Genomic DNA, 23,715 nt, shown 5'->3' on the forward strand with positions numbered 1-23,715 from the left:
AAAATAATATAAATCATTTAAATGTTATCTTTCATTGTATAGCTTATAAATATATTATACTGTATGAGGTAGATTAAGTTACAGGAATAACCATGTATTCACCTTCATCACAAACAGTGCAGGTGAAACATGAACTTAGGCCATTCGGGACATTTGTGTAGGTTGATCCAATGCACGGAATACAGTTTGTGCCTAATTCTCTGTCACAGTGTTTGGACACATGGGTACCTGGACAATAACAAATTTATTCTTTAGTTGTCTCATATATACAGTATGACTTTAAATGATTTTTCGCTGATGTACAGTGAACATTATGTTCTTAAGAAGGAATTGCATGTTTCATTGCTAAATGTCATGAGTTTTTGCTTTCTGTTCCTCCTAATCATACTAAAAGGTGTACATTGTGGCCTGAAAGGCAGACGTTTGCTAAATGTTCGACGTTTATAACAACTGGGAATTTACAGTAGATTGTAAAGCAAACTGAGAAGAGAACATGCAGCATGTTCAGTGAAAATAAAATGTATTTAACAACAAGTTCATTAACAATTATTTTTATAAAATAATTAAACACTACACAGTAGCTTTCATGTCTGGAGGCACAAACATGCACTATGTGGAAAGACAACTATTATTGTATTTACCTCAGACAAAAACATGTGACCATTAAAAAAGAAAGTAGTTAATAATAAGTGTTAACGTACCAGCAGCGCACATCGGACAGCATTCTTTATCAATTTTATACTCAGCAGGCTTGCATGCTTTGCAAAGACTTATGCACAGAAGCTTTAGTATTACAAAAATTTCATAGAATTTCATGGCAAATGTGCAAATGGAGATAGAAATTTTTGAACAAGAAAGAAAATATCATGTGCTCCAGTTCACCTGAAAACAAAATAAAAGAAGATGCAATATATTTGTTAGAAATCTGACACTTTAGCATATAAATATATAAAAAAAACATTACATTTAAGACTAAAATAACTACAGTAAAATAGTGCAGGGTGTGTGTTTGAATCTTGCAGTATGTCAATAAAACCAATATTTGAAACCTATGCCACTGATACTACAATTAAACAAGATTTAGCAAAAGAAAAGAGAAAGTCAAAAAATGATGTATTAATCTAATTTTGGAAATCTAAATAATGAGTCTAAATAATTTTAAAACCCCCCAAAAAAGTGTCTGGTCCAGGAGGAATAATGTTTGCCCTGACGTTGGCAGAGAAACAGAAATGAAAGAAACAGAAAGAAAGCAAATTAATCAACATGTATCTTAAATGAATTCATCATGTGTTCAGAATGTACAGAACACAAAACCAAACACTTAGCTATGTGATTGCTCCTCCCCCAATTTCTTTTTCCAGAAAATCAACAATTACCTAAACAAGCAATAATACATTGAACAAAACCATTATTCCTTAAAATGTCAATAAAAAATAAGCATTAGAGTACATTTTTTATTGATCGAAACCAAAGACCAAAGATTGTCTTACTCTGTCAATCAGACGATCTTCACCACAAGATCACCACAAGATCGTCTGCAACATTTCTGGCAACTGTCTGAAAGTATGAAAAAATAGTCTCTTTCTGCAGACTGTCTCTGGACACAGAATTAAAATAAAAGCGTTTTCAGAAATGATTCTGTGCAGGATACTCCAACGTATATCACCAGCTCTAGTCAATGGCTTTACAGTGATCTCCACTGTGGTCGATCCAGTGTAAATAGTCTGTATCCTAAAAAGTCTCCACACTTTAAAAGCATTATGATCAAAAATCAAAAATCATCACCTTGGGTCCATTAAAAACAGTGGTTTATCAAGTCGAAGGTTTCCAAAAGTTTTTAAAATAGTACTGGTCACAAGTTTCCAACTTCCAACTTCCAAAGACGCTTTGTTTCACCCAATGTAGTTTGTCCTAGAAAATTAAAAATCTAAACGCATCGACTAAATATCAGTCTAGTTAAGCTAGTTATCTAGTTAATGTGTTATTGGTGAGTCTATGCATGCAATCTTCCTAAAGGAAAATGTCATTAGATGTTAGATGTAGTGTCGTGTTTCCTGTAGATGTCAGGAGACAATATACTAATAAAGTTGTGGGGACTACATACATTTTTATATTAAGCAATAAAATGGCTATTTAAAATAGAGTTTGCCATACACAATGACAAAGACGTAAGAAGTTATATTTAACCTGTTACATGGCACCCCGTATTTGGACTCAGCTGAAAATGACCTACCTATTTATACCTACCATAATTTAGGTATTTTTGGAAAGAATACACTTTGGGCTTCTTTATATTGTCCTTTTATTACTAAATGCTAGGGCTGTCAAAATAAACGCATTAATAATATTAATTTTAACGGCACAAATTTTTTAAACGCACATTTCTGTTTGACCAATTTTATTGAATATATAAATACATACTTATCAAAAAGAGGCGATATTGAAACCTTCAACGCAACACACATTTATTTACGATGTCCTTTCTTTACTCAGATATAAAAAAAAATAAATAAACACAGAAATTTTTTTTTTATCACCACACTTTTGTTAAACTGATACGCAAAGTCTCAAATCAAGCACCAAAATCTGCCATGATGCTCACATCCGGCAATCAAAACAGTCAGTGTGGAAACATACAAAGTTCTGTTTGGTGTCCTGATTATTTGCATGTGGTTGAGTTACCCTGATAACTGTGGATGGAAATTCTTGCTCTTTTGTTCAAGTTTTCTGTTTATTCTATAGATCTTTCCAGTCATGTTTATTTCAGAATTGTTGCAGGATTACATATTTGTCCTTGCTGTACTGTCACTTTTTCTCCCAGCAATATTTCTGGCAACTGTCTGAAAGTATGAAAAAATAGTCTCTTTCTGCAGACTGTCTCTGGACACAGAATTGAAATAAAAGCGTTTTCAGAAAACTCCACCACTCTACTCCACCACTTCTACATCATTTAAACCCATCTCTGAACATATTGTGCAGTTTGTGCAAACCGCATGAACCGATGTTCTTTAATGACTTTCCCGCTTCATTCTGCACTTGCTTTTGGAGTATTTAGAATACTTTCCAATTTACGTTTAGTCAGTCCATTGAGATTTGGACATAATTCTTGATTCCGATTTATAAAAGCAAGGGGTTCATTGTCTCAGCAATGTCTTTAACTGATGAATGGCCCAGAAACTCTACCAATGTATTTAGTCTTCACCTTGGTGTAATCCCATAGCCTGACCTGCGTGTCTAACTGTTTAGACTATAAATAGTAATTCAGGCTTTCATCAAATAACATAACATAGACTCAAAAGTTAGAGTTAGAGTTTTGAAACTATAAAGTTATAGTTTCAAAACATCTTAAAAAGTAGAAAGTCCAAAAGTACATTAATATGAGCACTTGCGTTTACCGAATGCAAGGTTTTCTTGCTGTCTGGGAACATAGTATGAAACAGCTGGCTTGTGTCTTTACAAGACTTGTAAGATAGTGCTTATAGACTGTTGCTTTGCACCTTTATTATGGCTAGATAGTGCTGAATTTCCCATATTCGAAATGATTAACCTTCGCACATTTCTATCTGTTCTAAATGTACCTTAAATGAATACTTTTCAAGTTTTTAATTCTCTAATTAACATGTCCATTGACAAATATTGATGCTTTATGCAAAAGTATGTTTACTATTAGTGAAACCAAACTCATTATAAAGCCTTAAGACAACATTTTTGTAAATGTTTTAAAGTAATGATGGTGTTCTAAATTATGTAAATCATCAGGACACCAAACGGAACTTTTGTATGTTTCTGCACTGAAGGTTTTAATTGCCGGATGTGGGCATCATAGCAGATTTTGGTGCTTGATTTGAGACTTTGGAAGTGTCTTTGGAAGTTGGAAACTTGTGACCAGTACTATTTTAAAAACTTTTGGAAACCTTCGACTTGATAAACCACTGTTGGAGTGGAGTTGAGTGAAGTAGAGTGGTGGAGTTTTCTGAAAACGCTTTTATTTCAATTCTGTGTCCAGAGACAGTCTGCAGAAAGAGACTATTTTTTCATACTTTCAGACAGTTGCCAGAAATATTGCTGGGAGAAAAAGTGACAGTACAGCAAGGACAAATATGTAATCCTGCAACAATTCTGAAATAAACATGACTGGAAAGATCTATAGAATAAACAGAAAACTTGAACAAAAGAGCAAGAATTTCCATCCACAGTTATCAGGGTAACTCAACCACATGCAAATAATCAGGACACCAAACAGAACTTTGTATGTTTCCACACTGACTGTTTTGATTGCCGGATGTGAGCATCATGGCAGATTTTGGTGCTTGATTTGAGACTTTGCGTATCAGTTTAACAAAAGTGTGGTGATAAAAAAAAAATTTCTGTGTTTATTTATTTTTTTTTATATCTGAGTAAAGAAAGGACATCGTAAATAAATGTGTGTTGCGTTGAAGGTTTCAATATCGCCTCTTTTTGATAAGTATGTATTTATATATTCAATAAAATTGGTCAAACAGAAATGTGCGTTTAAAAAATTTGTGCCGTTAAAATTAATATTATTAATGCGTTTATTTTGACAGCCCTAGCATTTAGTAATAAAAGGACAATATAAAGAAGCCCAAAGTGTATTCTTTCCAAAAATACCTAAATTATGGTAGGTATAAATAGGTAGGTCATTTTCAGCTGAGTCCAAATACGGGGTGCCATGTAACAGGTTAAATATAACTTCTTACGTCTTTGTCATTGTGTATGGCAAACTCTATTTTAAATAGCCATTTTATTGCTTAATATAAAAATGTATGTAGTCCCCACAACTTTATTAGTATATTGTCTCCTGACATCTACAGGAAACACGACACTACATCTAACATCTAATGACATTTTCCTTTAGGAAGATTGCATGCATAGACTCACCAATAACACATTAACTAGATAACTAGCTTAACTAGACTGATATTTAGTCGATGCGTTTAGATTTTTAATTTTCTAGGACAAACTACATTGGGTGAAACAAAGCGTCTTTGGAAGTTGGAAGTTGGAAACTTGTGACCAGTACTATTTTAAAAACTTTTGGAAACCTTCGACTTGATAAACCACTGTTTTTAATGGACCCAAGGTGATGATTTTTGATTTTTGATCATAATGCTTTTAAAGTGTGGAGACTTTTTAGGATACAGACTATTTACACTGGATCGACCACAGTGGAGATCACTGTAAAGCCATTGACTAGAGCTGGTGATATACGTTGGAGTATCCTGCACAGAATCATTTCTGAAAACGCTTTTATTTTAATTCTGTGTCCAGAGACAGTCTGCAGAAAGAGACTATTTTTTCATACTTTCAGACAGTTGCCAGAAATGTTGCAGACGATCTTGTGGTGATCTTGTGGTGAAGATCGTCTGATTGACAGAGTAAGACAATCTTTGGTCTTTGGTTTCGATCAATAAAAAATGTACTCTAATGCTTATTTTTTATTGACATTTTAAGGAATAATGGTTTTGTTCAATGTATTATTGCTTGTTTAGGTAATTGTTGATTTTCTGGAAAAAGAAATTGGGGGAGGAGCAATCACATAGCTACGTGTTTGGTTTTGTGTTCTGTACATTCTGAACACATGATGAATTCATTTAAGATACATGTTGATTAATTTGCTTTCTTTCTGTTTCTTTCATTTCTGTTTCTCTGATGTTGAACAGGGACACGCTAGCTTGTATTGGCTTTTCCATAAAGATCTCCTCCACAAAGATTATATGACAGCAACCGATTATAACATGCCCATGCTTAAGTTTTGAAAGCACCGGTGGATTGAGAATGGCAACGTGTCAGAAAGAGAATTGCTGCTCAGGCCACATTTCAAACAATACATCAAACATGGTAAAGAGCAGTGACCTAAGCAATCCGAAAGTCAAGTCATTTGAAGATGTGAAGATGGGATGTTTTGATTCTCTCTTCCCTGTGAAAGTGGGAATACGTAAGAGCATTGCTAGAGAAACCAACCCTTTCCTCACCATGTATCAATCTGACCAACCCATGCTGCCTTTTTTTCTCCAGTGAAATGTACAAACTAATTAAAGGTAAGGATAAACACAGATTGTGTGATTGGTATTGATGTTTTATTTTATACACTGTTGTAATTATAAATGCAAGCAAATATAAAATGACTGTTCACTCGTTTTCCATTTTATGATCACTTATTATATTGATATTAAATTAAAAGTGAAAGTAATATTTATTATTTTACAATTACAATTGGTGTTTAGACTGTATCCTACCATCTCATAAATAAATAAATATATCATTATTATTTTTTATTTATAATTTTTTTTTTGAGCATCGCATTCCACATTTAGTCCCAATTTGCTATTGTATAGGACGTCTTCAGATGCACTATAATTAAAATTTTGCATTCACTTGAACTTGGAAACCCAAACCAGCAAGGCACAAAGTGTGCACAAAGTGATCTTCTTGAAGATATTGTCTGACATCATCTGTCAAATTTAAATTAAAATTTTATTTGTCACACACATATTCATACAGAGAATGTCATATTGTGAAATGCTTTTTTGACTTGTAAACATGGATGAAATAAGATAAAAATAAAAAGAGTATAGTAATGTAAAAATTAATAAAATTAAGTATAAAACTATATTCGTCCCCTGGTGGTCTAGTGGTTAAGATGCAGCGCTCCCACCGCTGCGACCCGGGTTCGATTCCCGGTCAGGGAACCATCCCCAGCCACTCTTAGTGCCGGTCCCAAGCCCGGATAAATTGGGGAGGGTTGCGTTAGGAAGGGCATCCAGCGTAAAAACATGTGCCAAATCAAACGTGCGGAGGATCCGCTGTGGCGACCCCTAACGGGAGAAGCCGAAAAGAAAGTTTAAGTATAAAACTATATTAAAATATAATCTGAAAAGGTAAAGGGTGGATTAGAACCAGGGAGCCTGTGATGCTAACCACTACACCACCAGCTCACTACCTGTACATCAACACTGCAAACAGAAAAGGGCTCAGAGCTGCTCTTTGATACAACCCCACCTCCACCTTGAACCAGTCTGTCATTCCTACTGCGCACTTCACTGCTGCCACACTGTCCTCATACATGTCCTGCACCACCCTCACATACTTCTTTGACACACCTGACTTCCTCATACAATACCACAACTCCTCTCTCGGCACCCTGTCTGTACATCTCCCTTATTCTTAAAGATCGGTACCAGCACACTCCTTCTCCATTCCTCAGGCATCCTCTCACCTTTCAAAATTTTGTTAAACAATCTTGTTAAAAACTTCACTGCCCTTTCTCCTAATCATCTCCATGCTTCGTATTTACCACTGCCATTTCCATCCTTTTAACAAAATCTACCACCATCTGCCCTTCCACATTCCTCTCCTTAAAGCCATACCTACCCATCACCTCCTCATCACCTCTGTTCCCTTCACCTACATGCCCATTAAAGTCTGCCCCAATCACCATTCCTAGGTTCACTCTCCACTATTTTATCCAACTCACTCCAGAATTTTTCCTTCTCCTCCATCTCACAGCCAACATTTAAGGAGCATAAGTACTGATGACATTTATCATCACCCCTTCAACATCCATCTTCACGATCATCACCTTTTAGAAACTCTTTTTACCTCCACTACACTCTTACTGTACTCTTCCTTCAGGATCACCCCTACACCATTTCTCTTTCCATCCACACCATGATAGAACAGTTTAAACCCACCTCCAATGCTCCTGGCCTTACTCCCTTTCCACTTGGTCTTCTGAACACACAACATATCTACCTATCTCCTCTCCATCATATCAGCTACCTTTCTCCCTTTACCAGTCATAGTACCAACATTTAAAATGCCCACCCTAACCTCCACTCTCCTGCACTTCTCCTTTCCCTGCTGTCTTTGTAGACTGCTTCCTCCTCTTCTTCTTCTCCTTCCGCCAACAGTAGCCCAATTTCCACCGGTACCCTGTTGGCTAACAATACCTGTGGCGGTCGCTGGTAACCCGGGCCACGACCGATCCAGTATAAAACTCAGGATTGTGATCTGCATATTTGATTTGGGCCATATGTTGGCCATGCTGGACAATTTGATAATTTAACCAAATTGTTTCATGGTGGTGTGTTTATTTAAGGATTTAGTATACTGCGATTGCATATACACTATATTGACAAAAGTATTGGGTCACCTGGTCACAAATATGGCAGGTGATTTTTAAGCATTGCATTCCACATTTAGTCCCAATTTGCTCTTGTAATTCCTTCCACTCTTCTGGGAAGATGTTCCACTAGATTTTTGAGCGTGCTTATGTATATTTGTGTTTAACAGCCACAACAAAGGGCAAGTACTGATGTAAGGTGAGGAGACCTGGGAGTGCAGTCAGTGTTCCAATTCATCCTAAAGGTGTTCAGTAGGGATGGGATCAGAGCTCTATAGCAGGCCACTCAAGATCTTCCTTTCCAAAACATGTAAACTATATCTTCAAAGAGCTCACTTTGTGCACAGGGGCATTGGCATGCTGGAACAGGTTTGGGTTTCCAAGTTCAAGTGAATGCAATATTTTATTTTAGCACATCTAAAGATGTCCTATACAATTAAGTGCATCCAGTTCTTTAGTAACAGTTTGGAAAAGAACCACATATAGCACAACAAACTTTTGCACAAACTTTTGGCTATATAGTGTATTAAGATTTTTTTTCCCAAATTAAAGCACTGAAAAATAATTGTGATAAACTTACCTGAAGTTGTCTCTGTGTTAAATGTGAAATTGTGAAAGTTTTTTGGAATCGTTCACCAGTATCTAGCTACATCCTCAAAAAAAAATGTGGAAGCACCCATTCCTCTTTTTTTTTTTTTTATATATATATATATATTTAAGGAGAAATGATAATTAGTTTCAGCACAGGAGAGGAACATCACAGATTTCACAATACAGGAGACTTAAGAGGCCATGCATAACAATTTTTTAATTTGTTTTTAACTTTTGTTATGGCAAGGAAATGTAGTCGTGACCACAAGAAAACAAGAAAGAAAAATATTTAATAACCAGAAGAGGAAAATAACGAAGTGTTTCAGGCTCTAGTTTACTGTAGTTATGCCAGAAGTGAGAAATAACCAAGTACAAATACTTCTTCATTGTACTTAAGTAGATTATTCTGGTATCAGTACTGTACTTTACCTCACTATTTTTTTTCAGACAACTTATTACTTTCACTAATTACATTTTTACACAAATATCTGTACTTTCTACTTCCTAAATTTTCAAAACAGACTCGTTACTTTAGTTTTAATTTATTTTGTGAAATGTCAACAATTTTTCTTATTATTATGTTTCAGCTCATCAATCTATTTCCTGTCATTGCATGGCCTTTTTCAATCTACCACTGGAGTACCATTTCATTCTCACCCACTACAGACGTCGACTAATTTACGAAGCTCAAAATGAGCAAGAGAGAAGGCAGTAAGAAGTATGGGGTTAATGTGGATGAGACAGAGGAAGTGATGTAATCAGAGATGTAATCATGAGTAAAGTCAGTAGGAGTAAGACAGAGTACATGTGTGTGAATGAGAGGGAGGACAGTGGAGTGGTGCAGTTGCAGGGAGAAGAGGTGGAGAAGGTGGAGAAGTTCAGGTACCTGGGGTCAACAGTGCAAAGTAATGGCGAGTGTGTGAGAGAAGTGAAAAGAAGAGTGCAGGCAGGGAGAAAAGTGATAGCAGGAGTGAAGGGTATCTGCAACAGTGAACGGGTCTACTTTTTTTGTATACACTCATGATAACAAGAAAACGCTGTGCTTTTGTAAAAAAAAAAAAAAAAAGAAAAGAAAAGAAGACAGACAGGGGTCACTCTCTGCCGTCTCTATCATCTCTCTTCACATACACATAAATAAAACAACCAGAAACTCAGTAAATATTTACTCAAAATGTCTACTTTTAAATAAGCAAAATCCTATCGAAAACAAATATTCATTGATTATGTAATCCGTATGAAAGTCAGGAGAGGTACAGTTTCTCTGAGATCACCTCATTAACCGTCCATGTGGGAAGATAGTAAAGCTTCCGTTTGGTGTCCTGATGATTTACATAATTTAAAACACCATAATTACTTTAAAACAATTACACAAATATTTTGCCTTCATGCTCTATGTTTCGTATGGTTTCACCAATAATAAACATACATTTGCATAAAGCATACATATTTCTCCATGCCCATGTTGATTAATGTATTAAAACTTTGAAAAGTATTAATGTAAAGTACATTTAGAACAGATAAAATGATTAGATTAGGTTAAAGAAGAGTTAACTCACAACAATCATGCGATCAATCGTCATTAAATATTTTAATCTATTGACAGCCCAATATTAATATAATGTGAGGTCCAGTTACTAGCGTGACACAAAACAGGTAGTATTAATGACTACATTTTACTTAAGTACATGTCAGAGCCCAAACTTTTTTACTTTAACTTGAGAAAAAAAGTGTAGTCTGTACTTTCACTTTTACCAGAGTATTTTAAAACATGAGTATCTGTACTTCTACTTGAATGAAGGATGTGTGTACTTTTGCCACCTTTGATTATAAAGTTTAATGTATGTACAATGTTGGCCTCTTAGTATTTCCGTAGATCAGTAATGTAGCATGAAATATTAATGCTCACTGAAAGTCAACCCCTGTGACAAAAGGAAACATACAAAAAAGAGGAACCAGAAACTGCTGTATATGAAGAGATAATGAAGTAAAAAATATACTGTATACTATTTTTCTTTAAAAAAATAATGAAATATATGTTAGTTTTTAACGTAATAGTATTTGTGAGCCACTGGCTCTGTGACCCAAATATAATCTGCCCAATTAACCATATGTGGAATATATAAAAACAACATTTCACTTCCCATAAAGTGCAAATGTAACAGATCAAGTTACTCACACTTTCACTTGAAGTATATAATGATTACTAATAATCCATATAGAGGAACTTCTTTGACCACTTCTTTGTTTTCAGTGCGTTGTGTTGCTGGTGGGGTGGGGAATATAAAACAGGAAACAGGATGTAGCAGATGCAACACCTGCAGATGTAACACCATTTGAAGCTTTACAGAGATGTGCAAAAAAAAGAATGCAATTAAAGAAAGGAAAACAAAGACAGTGTGTTAGAGTTTAATCAGCTAGCTTTGTCTAATCTAGCAAACAAATTCCAGCTTTCTTCTGGTACTTTGTTACCAAATGCTAATGTTCATGTGACTGCAAAAGGTGACCAGGTTAATGGATGCAAACTTATTTTTTTATTAAAAAAAATGCTACGAACATCTAAATCCAATGTAAATAATATTGCTCTTAAACATATTTAAGTGTTTGTAAAAGTTTGATTTTCAAATGATAACTAGTGTACAAAAGCACACACATCAACTTAATTACTTCTGGAAAAGTGCTCGCAATGCAAAGCGAATTCTCCCAAAGGAAATAATGAAAATGCATAGAATCCATCCATACACACCAAAATATTATGAAATTTTATGTACAAATTATTCTCCCTTTAGGATCTAAAACAAAACCAATGATTAGTACACAATATGAAGTAAAAATAAACTAAGTTAGCCTGCACTTGAAAAGAGTTGTGGGTGGCGTGAGGGAGACGAGAGGAAGGAGACGAGGAAGAGGATTGTTGTTGCTTGGAAGAAGAATGAGGACAAAGATACGGGAAGCTGACCTGAGCTCCCATTGATTTAGGCAGCAAGAGAGAATGAACCATTGTCTCAGTTAAGCTCCAGCCCTTCGTTTGATGTTTGTGTGATGCTCGATATGTGTGTGTGTGTGTGTGTGTGTGTGTGTGTGTGTGTGTGTGTGTGTGTGTGTGTGTGTGTATATATATAATTTTTTTGTTTTTTTATTTTCTTATAAAAAAAATATACTTATATATTTTCTTAAGTGTTTACGGTACACGCATTCGTACTGAAATTTTTCATATTTCTTTCGGTTTGGCACAATCCTTTTTACGTGTGGAACATAGTTATTCCCTCAGGAAGGTATTAAGTGGCAGACCACAAGCATGTTTAGTCCCCGCCTTGTACTTTGAGTACATTGTTTTATTATTAAACTTGAAAACAGACATAACAATGCCAGAGGTGTAAGTGAGTTAGCGCAGTGTCACTGTGGCTATATAAAATGCTAAAGAATCCATAGCGGTAGCATTAGCCGCTAGACACTTCCTTGTTAGAGGCTAATGCTAGTGCTATGGAGTCATTAGTGTTAAAAGCAGAAAATCCGGACAATTCTGCATATCGTGGGAGTGAATAAATGAAGGATGGAAATAATTAAGACATTTGTTAAAGTATAATCAAATAAATAGAACAGTTAAGTAGATCATATCTTTAGAAAATTAAATATTAAATGTAAAACACACACACTTACGTACACAAATAGGGCCCAACAAATGTCAATTTTATTTTAATTTGTGCCAATTTATTTGATTACTTAATTTAATCAATATAATTAAAAAGTATATTGCAATTATTTATTTTATTCTAGTTTATTTTTATGAAATGTTATAAAATATAATTTTATGTATTATTCAATCAAGCAGGCATTATTTAAAATTGTTTTAAAAAGTAAACTGTTCAAATGTTGATCTCAAATGTTAATAATAATAATTAAGTGCGTTGTTAAAAAACTACAAGCAATTTTATGTTTTGCATTTTTCCCCCTAAATTTTGTGTACCATTACACCCTTAATATATGTTTTGCATTTTTCCCCCTAAATTTTGTGTACCATTACACCCTTAATATATTTAGATTTCATCCTAAACTACATCCTCTACACCTTTCTTTTTTTCCCCAGGTATCTGAGGTCAAATAATAAGGCTGTGTATTCTGCACAGGAGAGTGCCAGTTTGGTTTCTGGCTAGTTTGTACTCTGGGCCCGAAGGCCCCATCCCCATATTCTCTCATCTTTTTGCTACATGTAACAACAATCATTATCAATAAGTAAAACAATTATTGTATATTCAGTAAGAGACATTAAAGAACTCAATTTGAACAATTTATTAAATTAACTGAAATTATGTATACTGTATACAGTAATGCAAATGACACCATTGTACAGTCTCTCTCAATTATAAGTTGTCATATTCCCCAAGAGCCAAGTGATGTGTTTTTTTTCACAGCAAAATCCTTGATTAGATAGTTGAAATCAAACTGTCTTTCTAAATCGTGTTCAGTAGGGTGCATGGCTAGAACATTTAGTCTTTCCATTCACTTCTGTGGTAGTTATTCACAAGATTAAGCTTACTGAAGGCTCTGTCTTCACCTGCAACACTTACAGGCAAAGTGGAAAATATGCTTAAGGCTTTCCAACCTTTACTAGTTTTATTGCCACTTGGTGATTCATTTGTCTTTTATGAAGCTCAATGCTGTTCCATTACTGTTGCTTGATTGCATGGAAAAGATCTTGTACTGTTACACTTCCAGTAGATAAACATCGAGGTGAGTAACCAATAAAATTTCTATTTTATGCTAATTAAAACAGCTTCATACAGGGTAGCTTCAGAGTCGCATCACAAAGCAGTGAACAAAAAGCACCTTCTTTTTTTAGAGAACTGCGTGATTGATTTCCCTGTATTGCTCTCACTTCTTTTTAAATTTTTTCTTTCCTCTTTGACATTATGTTTTTTCTGTGTTTGCACTGGTTGTGAATTTACCTGGTGATTTACCGACTTTGAAGCTCAGAAATGCAGATTTGATCTGCTCAGTAATCCGTTTGTGATTAACGTGGAAAGCGCAGCAACCAACCTCCAAATGAAGCTGATTGAACTCCAGTGTAGAGACACGTTTAAGTCAATGTACGAGTCTGTGTGTGCTGCACAGTTTCCATGTTTCCTCCCCGACACACTGCACAACTCCTCGTCCAGGCTGCTCAAATACTCTCTATGTTAAGCAGCACATATCTGTGTGAGAAACTGTTCTCTTTAATGAAGATGAACAAAACACCACTCAGGAGTCTCACTGATGAACACCTTCACTCAATCCTGAAGATTTCCTCAGCTCAGAGCCTAAACCCAGACATGATGCACTTGTATCTAAGAAGAGATGCAGGTATCTGTCAACTAATCAGAGTAAATCAGAGTGTAGTAAACTGAGCTTTTATTAATGTTGTCTTTATGCACTTTTTCTACTCCAAGGCATGAAGTGTTAATGGTTGAAAGATTGCCTTTTTTTTTTCTTTTTTAATTGAAGGAAAGTATTATTATTTTTGGTTGTTTTGTTGTTGGCATGTAAAAAAAAGATTTTAATTAAAAAGAAAATCGAAAGGCTACAGGTAGAGAAAGACTGTTGTGTGTATTATTTCATATTTAATTTCTCATGTTTTTATATTATTAAGCTTTGGTTGTTCCAGATTCAATGTTTATGCAAAATTAAAGTTTGTTTCCATATGAAAAGGTTCAACATTACATATCTGGAGAGAAGGAAAACATGCACAATTGCAGTCAATTTTTCAATAAATATTGAGTTTGGCCTGCGACTTCGTCCCAGCAACTTGGCCCACTTTGAATTTGAGTTTGACACCCCTGCTCTACAACATCAGAAGGATTTGACCATTTTTATCCACACAGGCTGCTCAGATGCTTGTTCAGTCTGTTGTCATTTTGAGACTGGACTACTGCAACTCTCTGCTGGCAGGTCTACCTCTGAACACTATTTATCCACTGCAAATGATACAAAACACAGCTGTGCGACTTGTGTTTAACCTGCCCAAGTTCTTGCCTACAGTGCCAAAAATAGACCAGCACTTTCTTACCTCAAAGACCTCATCAGTCTTCGCACTGCACCATGCTGCCCGAGATCCTCTAGCACTGCTCGATGGTACCACCTTCTCTCAGGGTAAGAGGTACGTTTTAAGGCTGTTTTCTGTTCTGGCACCTAATTGGTGGAATGAACTTCCCCTAGATGTCTGAACAGCTGCTTCAGTAGTTTTCCCGGTTTGCTATGTCTTTGTTTATATTTATACCGATAATAAATTCTCTCAACAGAGATGTAGGCTGATGGTATCTTAAGTTTGTAACCCAGTGAACCAGTGTTAATTTATTCATCGATAGAGACTCAAAGCACTTTTGTACGTCGCTCTGTATAAGGGTGCCTGCTAAATGGCGTAAATGTACATGCATTAAGATCTGATTTTGTAATAGAGACACTGTTGTACATACTGCATATCCATCAAATCTAGATTGGTAATTTGATTAATTATTTTGCAAGATAATTGCCTACTCTGAATTGTATTACAAATGCTTGTTTTATGTTTTAAATATCGTGTGTAGGGATAACCTAATGATAGAATCCTACAAATAACATTATAAGTTGAATTATAAGAAGTAGAACATTACTGAAAGTGTACAACAAGGGTGTTAATGAAAAATAACAAATAGCATGGAGGTATAAAATATTTTATTAATACATTTGGAAAACGTACATATTTCACTTCAAGTGAACGTTTAGGCCAGACCTGGTTAAAAACATGTGGTTGCGCACACCTTTTTTTTTTTTTTTTTTTTTAAATACATTTTAACTCCCAACACAAAGTGCAAACGTAACAGCTCAAGTACACACTAATTTTTTTTTCCCCTCAAAGAGAAGTGGCAAGAGTTTTTGACATGGAGAATTTAATGATTTCTGTTAATCCATCCATACGTGCAACAGCTTAAAATGTGTATCAAGGTAAGTACCCGAATATGATCGTGGTTTTGGTGGGTTTGAAACAGGAAATGTAAAAAAAAAAATAGAATCGGTTGACAGAGCTGTAAAGGTCTATAGCTAGAAAAACAGAAATAAGGCTTAGTATTAAACAAAAAAAGAAACTTTTTATTAGGTGTATTACTTTTCATGGTACGTTTTGCTGTCCCTTGTGTGCACGTTCCTCTACATAAAGTTGCATCTGTTGAAAGAAAATTTTAGACCACCTTTATTTGTTTTTCACACGTCTGTCAAGATTACTGCCTCTTTAAATTGTGTCTATTCTTCATATAATTACGTGTATTACCTTTACTATGTCTGAGGTCAAGGTTTTCAGAGGAATAAGTCTGGGCTCCTGCATGATGACTTCTTGCTCATCTGCTACAATCCAAGGAAAGTCCTGAGCACACACAGAAGTAAGATGTTTTAGATCACAAATAACAAAGGGAGGGGTAGTTTTTATACTATTGTAAACTCCCCAGGTAAAATTGTATTTTATTTTTATATCATATGTAAAGCGGTAGGGGGCATAGTGGTGTTTGACTTGTCGAATATAATGCTGGTGTCTTTACCTCACACACACACACACACACACACACACACACACACACACACACACACTATTGTGTGGATCTGCATTAAGTGTGGGTAGGCAATGTAGTTTGATTAAATAATAATAAATTATTAATAAATATAAAATAAATATAAATGGCAAATTTGTCCTGACCTTGATCACCTGGACTTTCTCCATGTTTCTAGAGGCAGATTCTCTAGTGTGAACCAGAACTGTGAATGTGCATCCTGTAATAAAGGTAGAGGCAGAAAATACTGAACAAAACAATACAGTATTATAAATGTTATGTATAATTTTTCTTAAAAATCACAGCACTTAAAATATTGATTGTATACTAATTAATTAATAATTACATAAAGACACAGGAAAAGAAACTACACTGTTGTCAACTTCTATTTCCGATGATAGCATTAATCCAGCTTGTCGTAAAAAAAAAGACCCAGCATAATTTTTTGGTTAAGTTTACCCATAACATACAAATTCCTGAATGTTTTAGAAATTCCCTCTTACCTGGAGGGTTGTTGTCTAAAACAGCATCACACACACTGATCTTCAGGATCACAGCTCTCAGCAGCTGCTCCACATGAGACAACAGGGTGTCAGAACTGCAGGGGGAAAAGAAAACGCAATAGATATAAGGCAACGAGAAATACAAATCAGCTTTGTGTTCGTCATCTCTTTTATACAGTAAAATGTCTACCTTACAAAAAAAGAATTTCAACACTTCCAAGCTCTTGAACCTTACCTGATAGACAGCAAAGGAGGCTGGGAAATCTCAAACACGAATCTCTCCACTGGATGGTGCTCTTTATCCATGATGACCACCACCACTTTCTCTGCCTCATTCTGCAATCACATTGCAATAGAAAGCACTACATTATGCTGCGTCACAATCTGTAATTCATTGTGTACAAGCTATTGTATGTGTGTGTGAGTGTATATACATATATGAGACAAAGAATCTCAGTGGTAATATCTGGAAACTACATCTGTATGTTGTCAGTCATAGTACAAGAAGCTGCTTGTTGGACAGTTCAGATAACTAGAGGTTTTTTGTAGTTTTTTTTTTTTAGTTTCTCACCTTCTCAATAAGTGGCTTAACACACTGGAGTGTGTCTTGGATGTACTGATTCAGCTCAGGGTGACAGGACATCTGAAAATAAAACCCAGACTCATTAAAGTGGGTGTTTGATAAGTAGGTGTTCATGAAAGGTCTTAAAAGGTTATTTGGAGCTTGACGTTTTCCACCACAGAACACTTTCGTTTGCGTATATGGAATCTGGTCCTTGTATAGATGATGATGTCAAAGCTTGCAGTCCAATGATTTAATATAAACTCAGGTTTTCTAATAAATTGTTCAAACATTTTACACTGTCTATTTGCCACATCTGCACACAAAAATGGAAATCACAAAGTATTATATAACAGTTTTAAACACTATTTATTAGGTTTGTTATGAGTTAAAAAATACTTGGTTCTTCTTGTTCTTCCAGAAATAGATTTAGTTCCTTTATGGAGAAAAAAAAAAAAACAGATACAACAGCTGCAAGGGATAAACTCCTTAAACCAATATGATAAAAGCTTGACTGGAATCAGACAGAAAAAAAGATGCCTGAAATTCTGCCATTATATATCACTTATATCATACTTTACACTGTAAATGCAACAGTAATAATAGAGGTTCAGTATGACCACATTGTGAATAAGAGTCCTGGGATAGCACAGGACAGTCTTTGTGATTTCAGCAGCAGTTATTAAAAGATTTTCAGGTGTGGAATTGGTGAAGATTTTCCTGCATTGGTGAAAAAGTAGTTATCTCTCTAGTGTCTTTTACTCTTTGCCCTGTATAAATACACCAAATGAGAGAAATCACCCAGGATCACGAAGTGTCTCCTCTTACCTGAACAGGTACATTGTATTTCTTCCTCTTTTGGAAAATACCGGATGGATACACTTCTCTGACATACAAAATAAGGTGAATGGCCACTTCCAGAAACTCACACAGGATATCAGCCACCACTGGGAACAGAACTGTCATCAGACAACGCAGGGAAGGTATAAGATTAAGAAAACACCACCATGTGCACATTGGTATTATCACCTTGACCGAAGTTCAGGTCCTGTCTTGTAAGAGTTGCCATAATCACGTTAGGAAAGTGGAGATTGCTGATCAGATCAGTGGGGTTGAGTTACAGAAGGTTGATCATTGTCAGCTAAAATCCATAGCAGCGTTTCAGTTAACGTGCTTCGTTTTAACAGAGTAAATCTTTGCTTCCTAAAGAACAGGGTTTATATAATAAATACAATCACCAATTCTCCACAACGCGACCCTACTGAAGAGCCCCTGTCCTGATTAGCGAGTCTCTTATCATTTAAAACGCAAAGGCAGTTTTATGTAGGAAAAAAACTCACTTGGTTTTACAATAAGATTTAATATCATTTAAACAAAACGTGCAAAAATACATTAAGGAAAGTAAAAACCCCTCACAAAACATTCCCACCGGCCGCTGACTAGCTAGCTCATGGACATTCGTGTTGACAATTGATGTGCGCCAAATTTACTCGTGTCTTCCAAAATATTAAATAGCTCCGGCGCCCCCTAGTGTCCTGGAGGATATATAAGTCACAAACAGACGTGTTTAACAGCACATTAGCAATGCTAAGTAATAATTTATCCTATTTCATCAGAGTCAAATTGTATTAAAAATAAATCAATCAATCAATGTCAATAAATAAATCAATAAATAAAGTCACCAATGCTTTCATTTATACTGATCTATTGAATGCAACTAATGACTGAGGCCTAGGTACAAATAATTAGTGTTTATTTTATATCACAGCTGTTGAGATCTCAGTGATTAACCAGGTTTTGATTATGGTAAAACACACAGGACAATGTTGTTTAAAATAATAAAAAATAAATACATAATCAATAATAATATGAAATGTCCCAATTCAATTGTATTCCCATTGATTAATTATAACCTAAAAAATCCTAAAATCCTTCATTTTCATCTATCGCATTTTAGAGAACCAATGTCCACTTTTGGCTCAGATCTCTGTAAGAGTGAAACCTGATGTTGACTTCTGCTTTTGAAGCTTAACCACCTCAAGATTTGACATGGTAATTCTGAGACTTTTTTATCCTGATAAAGGTAAAGAGTGATTATTTAAGTTACCACAGCCTTCCTGTCAGCTCAAAACAGTCTGTTCATTCTCCTTTGACCTCTACCATCATGAAGTCTATCTGCAAACTTGCTGCTCCCTGGATGTTTTCCCCTCATTGTTCTGTGTAAACTCTTGAGATTGCTGTGCATGAACGTTTCATGGGATCAGAAGCTTCTGAAAATCTAAAACTAGACTCTCTGGCACCAGCAATCAAACCACACTCAGAGGCACTGAGTTTACACTTTTGTTTGTTCTACATGTTAACAGAAGCTCTTCCACTGCTGCTGCATTCATGAGTAATTATTGTCTGAATGAGCCTGTGTGCAAGTCCAAGCACTTCCTATTAATCTGGCAACAGTGCTACAAAATACAGACTACAATATAAACTAGAGGGAGAACAGGATTATGTCTGTTTTTAAAATCCTGTATTTAATTTTGAGTAGCTACTCACTGTATTAATAAAATGCCCCAAGACACAGTAGCTAAGTCAAGTGCCACTTTAAAAAGCTCTGCATCAGCAAATTCTTTACATTACACAGGATGAATCTTGGCCTGATTATCAGCAAGCAGCAGAAATCAAAGAGACTCTGTGCGCTTTACGACAGTTAGTGAGTAAAGGTGCAGCTTCATGAACTCCCAGACCTACTGCTCTTAAGCAAAGGCATAAGAAAGGCAGAAAGTGAGGAGCAATTCTTCTGCCCTGTGTTCACTAACCTCCCGTAAGTACAACTCATTCTATGATAAGGCACTAGTTGGTTTTTAACATATTACAACTTAAACTGCTGAATCAATGCTTCAATAAGAACCGGCTGGGTTGTGAAAGAGTTTGCTTGAGTTGAAGGTCGCCTACAGTTAAAAATTAATAAGTGCTTGCCTACTGCTGTAAGATTTAAAGATAGAAAATCACAAAAACACAACTATATATATATATATATATATATATATATATATATATATATATATATATAGTTATATATACGGTAAGTCATGATCTAACATGTTGCGTATTTGTTCGTCCTGGACTTCAGCCAGTGACAGAGGGACTGTCTTGACTTGCTCAATAAGAATGTTTAACTTTAGTCACAATGCCTTGTTATTATTGAAGACAACTCCACACCAGGAAGCACGTCAGGTTAAAGTCATATAGACAGACATTATATGTTTGTGTTTGCTTTGTAGTTGTCTCTGTACACTCACAGACGGTGGGTAGGAGATGGAGTCCGGTGACGCTACTGTGCAGTACAATCGATGGAATGAAGACAACATAAACATGAATGTAGCTGCTTCTCAGAGTAGTGTGAATGGGTCAGTATTTATTCCTTCATATTTTACTTAGCTTTTATTTATACAAAGATATTTGATACATATCCATTAACTCTGCACTGCAGTTGGAAACAGGTCATTACAAGCTTGAGCTTTAATAATAGGCTAGAATAAAAAAAAAATGGATTAATGTTACCAGGTTGTTAACACTGTTGTGCCATTTTTAATCACTTTATCCTGAAAAAAAAAAAAGCTTGTTGATTTCTCTACCCTATTATGGATTGACATTGATTTAACAAAATTACAATTCAAGCTGAATTTAAGATGAAAATGTGGATGTATAATAAATAATCATTTAAATGTTCCTCGATAATCCTTTTTGATTAAAAAGCACTTGTAGCTTTTCAATGTAAAATGCATTTGGATTACCCCAAAAAGTTAAACCAAACAATCATAGGGATTTAAGATTAAACATTTTGTTTACAAGTGTTAACACTTGATCCAAACATGGAACAATGAGTGTACTCCAACTGGCAAATCTGAATCTTCTGTTACACAACAGTTCTGAAATATACAAGAAAATGTCTTTATCTGTATACAATGAACTCAGTTAATCATAAAATTTATTATATTTCACCATGTTAAGCTGTTTTATGAAGATTTTACTCTACCCTTTCCAAATACACTTCCAATAACTTTTAACATATATGACTTGTTCGCTTTGACAGTGGTTTTCTATCAGAGATTTAACCACAAAGGGCCCTGAAGATAGCATTTTCCCCCCTTACTGCCTTATCTCTGGTAGATTATTTCTCCAATTTGTATTGCTTGTTTGGACCCAGAGTTTTAAATGACTTTTATGTAAGCACTCTTTGTGGATTTTTGCATTCCCCGCTATACTTCCCACTAATAAGTTTAATTTAAATGTAAATTCCTTTGTCAATGACGGACACACATTCAACAGAGAAAAGTAATGGTGTAAAGTCTAGCCACAGAGCTCTGGAAGATAAGTCATAGACCAGACAGACTGGATCTATTGCTTCATTGTTGGGTTTAGATTGAAGACAAAATGACAGAACAAACATTTTACAATTAGCTATAAAATTGTAGACACCCTTGATAAAGAAAAATGGTTATACCACTTATACAAATCTTTCTGTGGTTAATTATATTAAAATTATACAAAAACATAAGAGCTTTAATTCTAATTATAGATCTCACAGCACAAATCTAGGACTATGTGCAGCCTGCATTTGGCATCATAGCAGCACTGTGTTTACTGTAAAGCTTGATTAGATTGAAAAATACAGAGCAAGCCATTTGACATGCCCCAATACAGACTCTTCAACTTAAAGGATTAATTTTGTCATCATTCATCATTTCTGGTTATGTTTAGATGTGTTTTGGATTATTGTCCAGCAGGTATATTGTGCAACTGACCCAATTGTAATATCTTGAGAGGATATGTGCCATTATGGACTCCATGGAGTAATCATCCTGATAATGCATGTATCCATGTAACAGACAGTGTCTGACTAAACAACTTTTGACTTAACACTTCTTAATTCATTCGTATACTCTGACAATTGGCTTCAGTGTAACCCCACTCAACCCAAATAACTTTTGAGAATCCCTAAACACTGACATGTTTGAGTTTTTACCAAAATGGTTCCAATATTTCACTTCTAAGGAATTATTTATCTGACAACAAAAATAGAGCAAATAAAGCAACAGATTACAGATCAATTACAGCATCTAATTAGAAAATTTTTGTGACCTCTAAAGAAAGATGATCAGGTCATAAATATTATAAGCCTTCAATGTAATCTGTTGTGTAATGGATGTGTTTGACCCATTGTGCTGATCATGTGTCATATGGTTTAGGATCTATAACAAACTGTGTACGGGGCAGCTGGGTGTGGTTGTGAGAGTGGCCGGTTCGCTGGCTGTCATGGCTTCCATGTACATTCTCGGCTACGTCACCGGATACTACGTCCATAAATGCTAATGTTGTTGAAGACATTTCAATGTTGTGACCAACGTATGATGAAATGAATGAACTGTGAAGTGATTTCTGTATTCATTCATTCTCCATGTATGAAAAATGAAAACGTTTACTTCTTGAAGCTCCAGTTTTTAGCAGTGTTCTGAATTGTATCCTTTTATCATGTTTGATTTTATGTGCGCCACTGGGATTTGTACAATCTATGCTCTGCATCAATTTTAAATGATATTAAAACATTTTATGAAATAATTTGGATCTTACTTTAATTTAATACCTGAATACAGAATACAGAAACAATAAAGATACCTAAATAAAAGGACTTTGACATTGTTAGATAAGTGAGCAATTAAACAGGAAATTACCTGCAATTATAATGAATATATGACTGAGGCATGTAATATTGTATTATACAGTAAAGCAAAATGTTCCTATAGCAGCATGTCCTGAGGTATTTCATACAGATTATACCAAACCAACATACAAAAATGTATACACCTTTATTAAAACATCACATTAGGTTATTAATCTGTTGATGCACATTTAAAAATAACTAAGTAATAAAAAGATTGTTCCTGCTATTATTACAGTCATTTCCTTTCTGGCTATCTATTTCTTGAAGCAATTAAGAATGAAGATTACAGTTTTTATGTTACTGAGAAAAGTGCAATTTCCTCACACCGAAAGAGTTTTATAGATTTATTTCACCTTTACTCAGTTTTAAAACCAGGTCCTTCATTTATAATTGTGAGACAAACAACTCTGGTTAAATCAATCTTTTTTTCTTTTTTTTTTTTTACATAAAAACTGAAAATTAGGTAACTAACATGGACCAGTTCTTTACGTGTCACAGCTAAATCAGTGCATCTATGAGCACAGTATTATGTGATAGTACACTCAGCAACAACTTTACAGAAACACCTGTAGACCTGCGCATTCATGCATTTATGTGGCATCAGCTCAATGGATGAAATCATTCACATTTGCAAGTTAATGTTCAAGTAT

At 35.1% G+C, this 23,715-nt stretch overlaps 2 protein-coding genes and 2 long non-coding RNA genes across 7 annotated transcripts in view; 2 read left to right on the forward strand and 2 right to left on the reverse strand.

Annotated features, from left to right (window-relative positions):
• The window catches only part of LOC310733968, a 152,698-nt gene that overhangs the window by 110,870 nt on the left and 18,113 nt on the right, over positions 1 to 23,715 (forward strand). The gene's annotated exons all lie outside the window — the stretch shown is intronic.
• On the reverse strand, positions 101 to 14,838 carry LOC310733959. 4 transcript variants are annotated; one of them, XR_014535926.1, is made up of 5 exons: positions 14,775 to 14,838; positions 10,907 to 11,073; positions 8,724 to 8,827; positions 702 to 882; positions 101 to 228 (listed from the first exon to the last, which is right to left on the reverse strand). It is a non-coding gene; the product is annotated as an uncharacterized lncRNA (long non-coding RNA). The 4 variants fall into 4 exon arrangements; XR_014535927.1 differs by lacking the exon at positions 10,907 to 11,073 and having other exon boundaries at positions 14,767 to 14,838; XR_014535928.1 differs by lacking the exon at positions 8,724 to 8,827 and having other exon boundaries at positions 10,911 to 11,073; positions 14,775 to 14,789.
• On the reverse strand, positions 15,402 to 18,849 carry mad2l2 (mitotic arrest deficient 2 like 2). Its single transcript, XM_083555461.1, has 8 exons — positions 18,379 to 18,849; positions 18,178 to 18,296; positions 17,359 to 17,430; positions 17,023 to 17,123; positions 16,788 to 16,882; positions 16,431 to 16,504; positions 16,011 to 16,103; positions 15,402 to 15,905 (listed from the first exon to the last, which is right to left on the reverse strand). Exons 1-8 carry the CDS (start codon positions 18,416 to 18,418, stop codon positions 15,852 to 15,854), a joined length of 648 nt encoding a protein of 215 aa, XP_083411587.1. The 5' UTR covers positions 18,419 to 18,849; the 3' UTR covers positions 15,402 to 15,851.
• Positions 20,439 to 22,962, forward strand: smim1 (small integral membrane protein 1). Its single transcript, XM_083555493.1, has 2 exons — positions 20,439 to 20,750; positions 22,593 to 22,962. Exons 1-2 carry the CDS (start codon positions 20,659 to 20,661, stop codon positions 22,714 to 22,716), a joined length of 216 nt encoding a protein of 71 aa, XP_083411619.1. The 5' UTR covers positions 20,439 to 20,658; the 3' UTR covers positions 22,717 to 22,962.

The sequence above is a fragment of the Silurus aristotelis genome, assembly GCF_946808225.1.
Source record: "Silurus aristotelis genome assembly, chromosome: 11".
In the NCBI taxonomy this organism is placed as follows: domain Eukaryota; kingdom Metazoa; phylum Chordata; class Actinopteri; order Siluriformes; family Siluridae; genus Silurus; species Silurus aristotelis.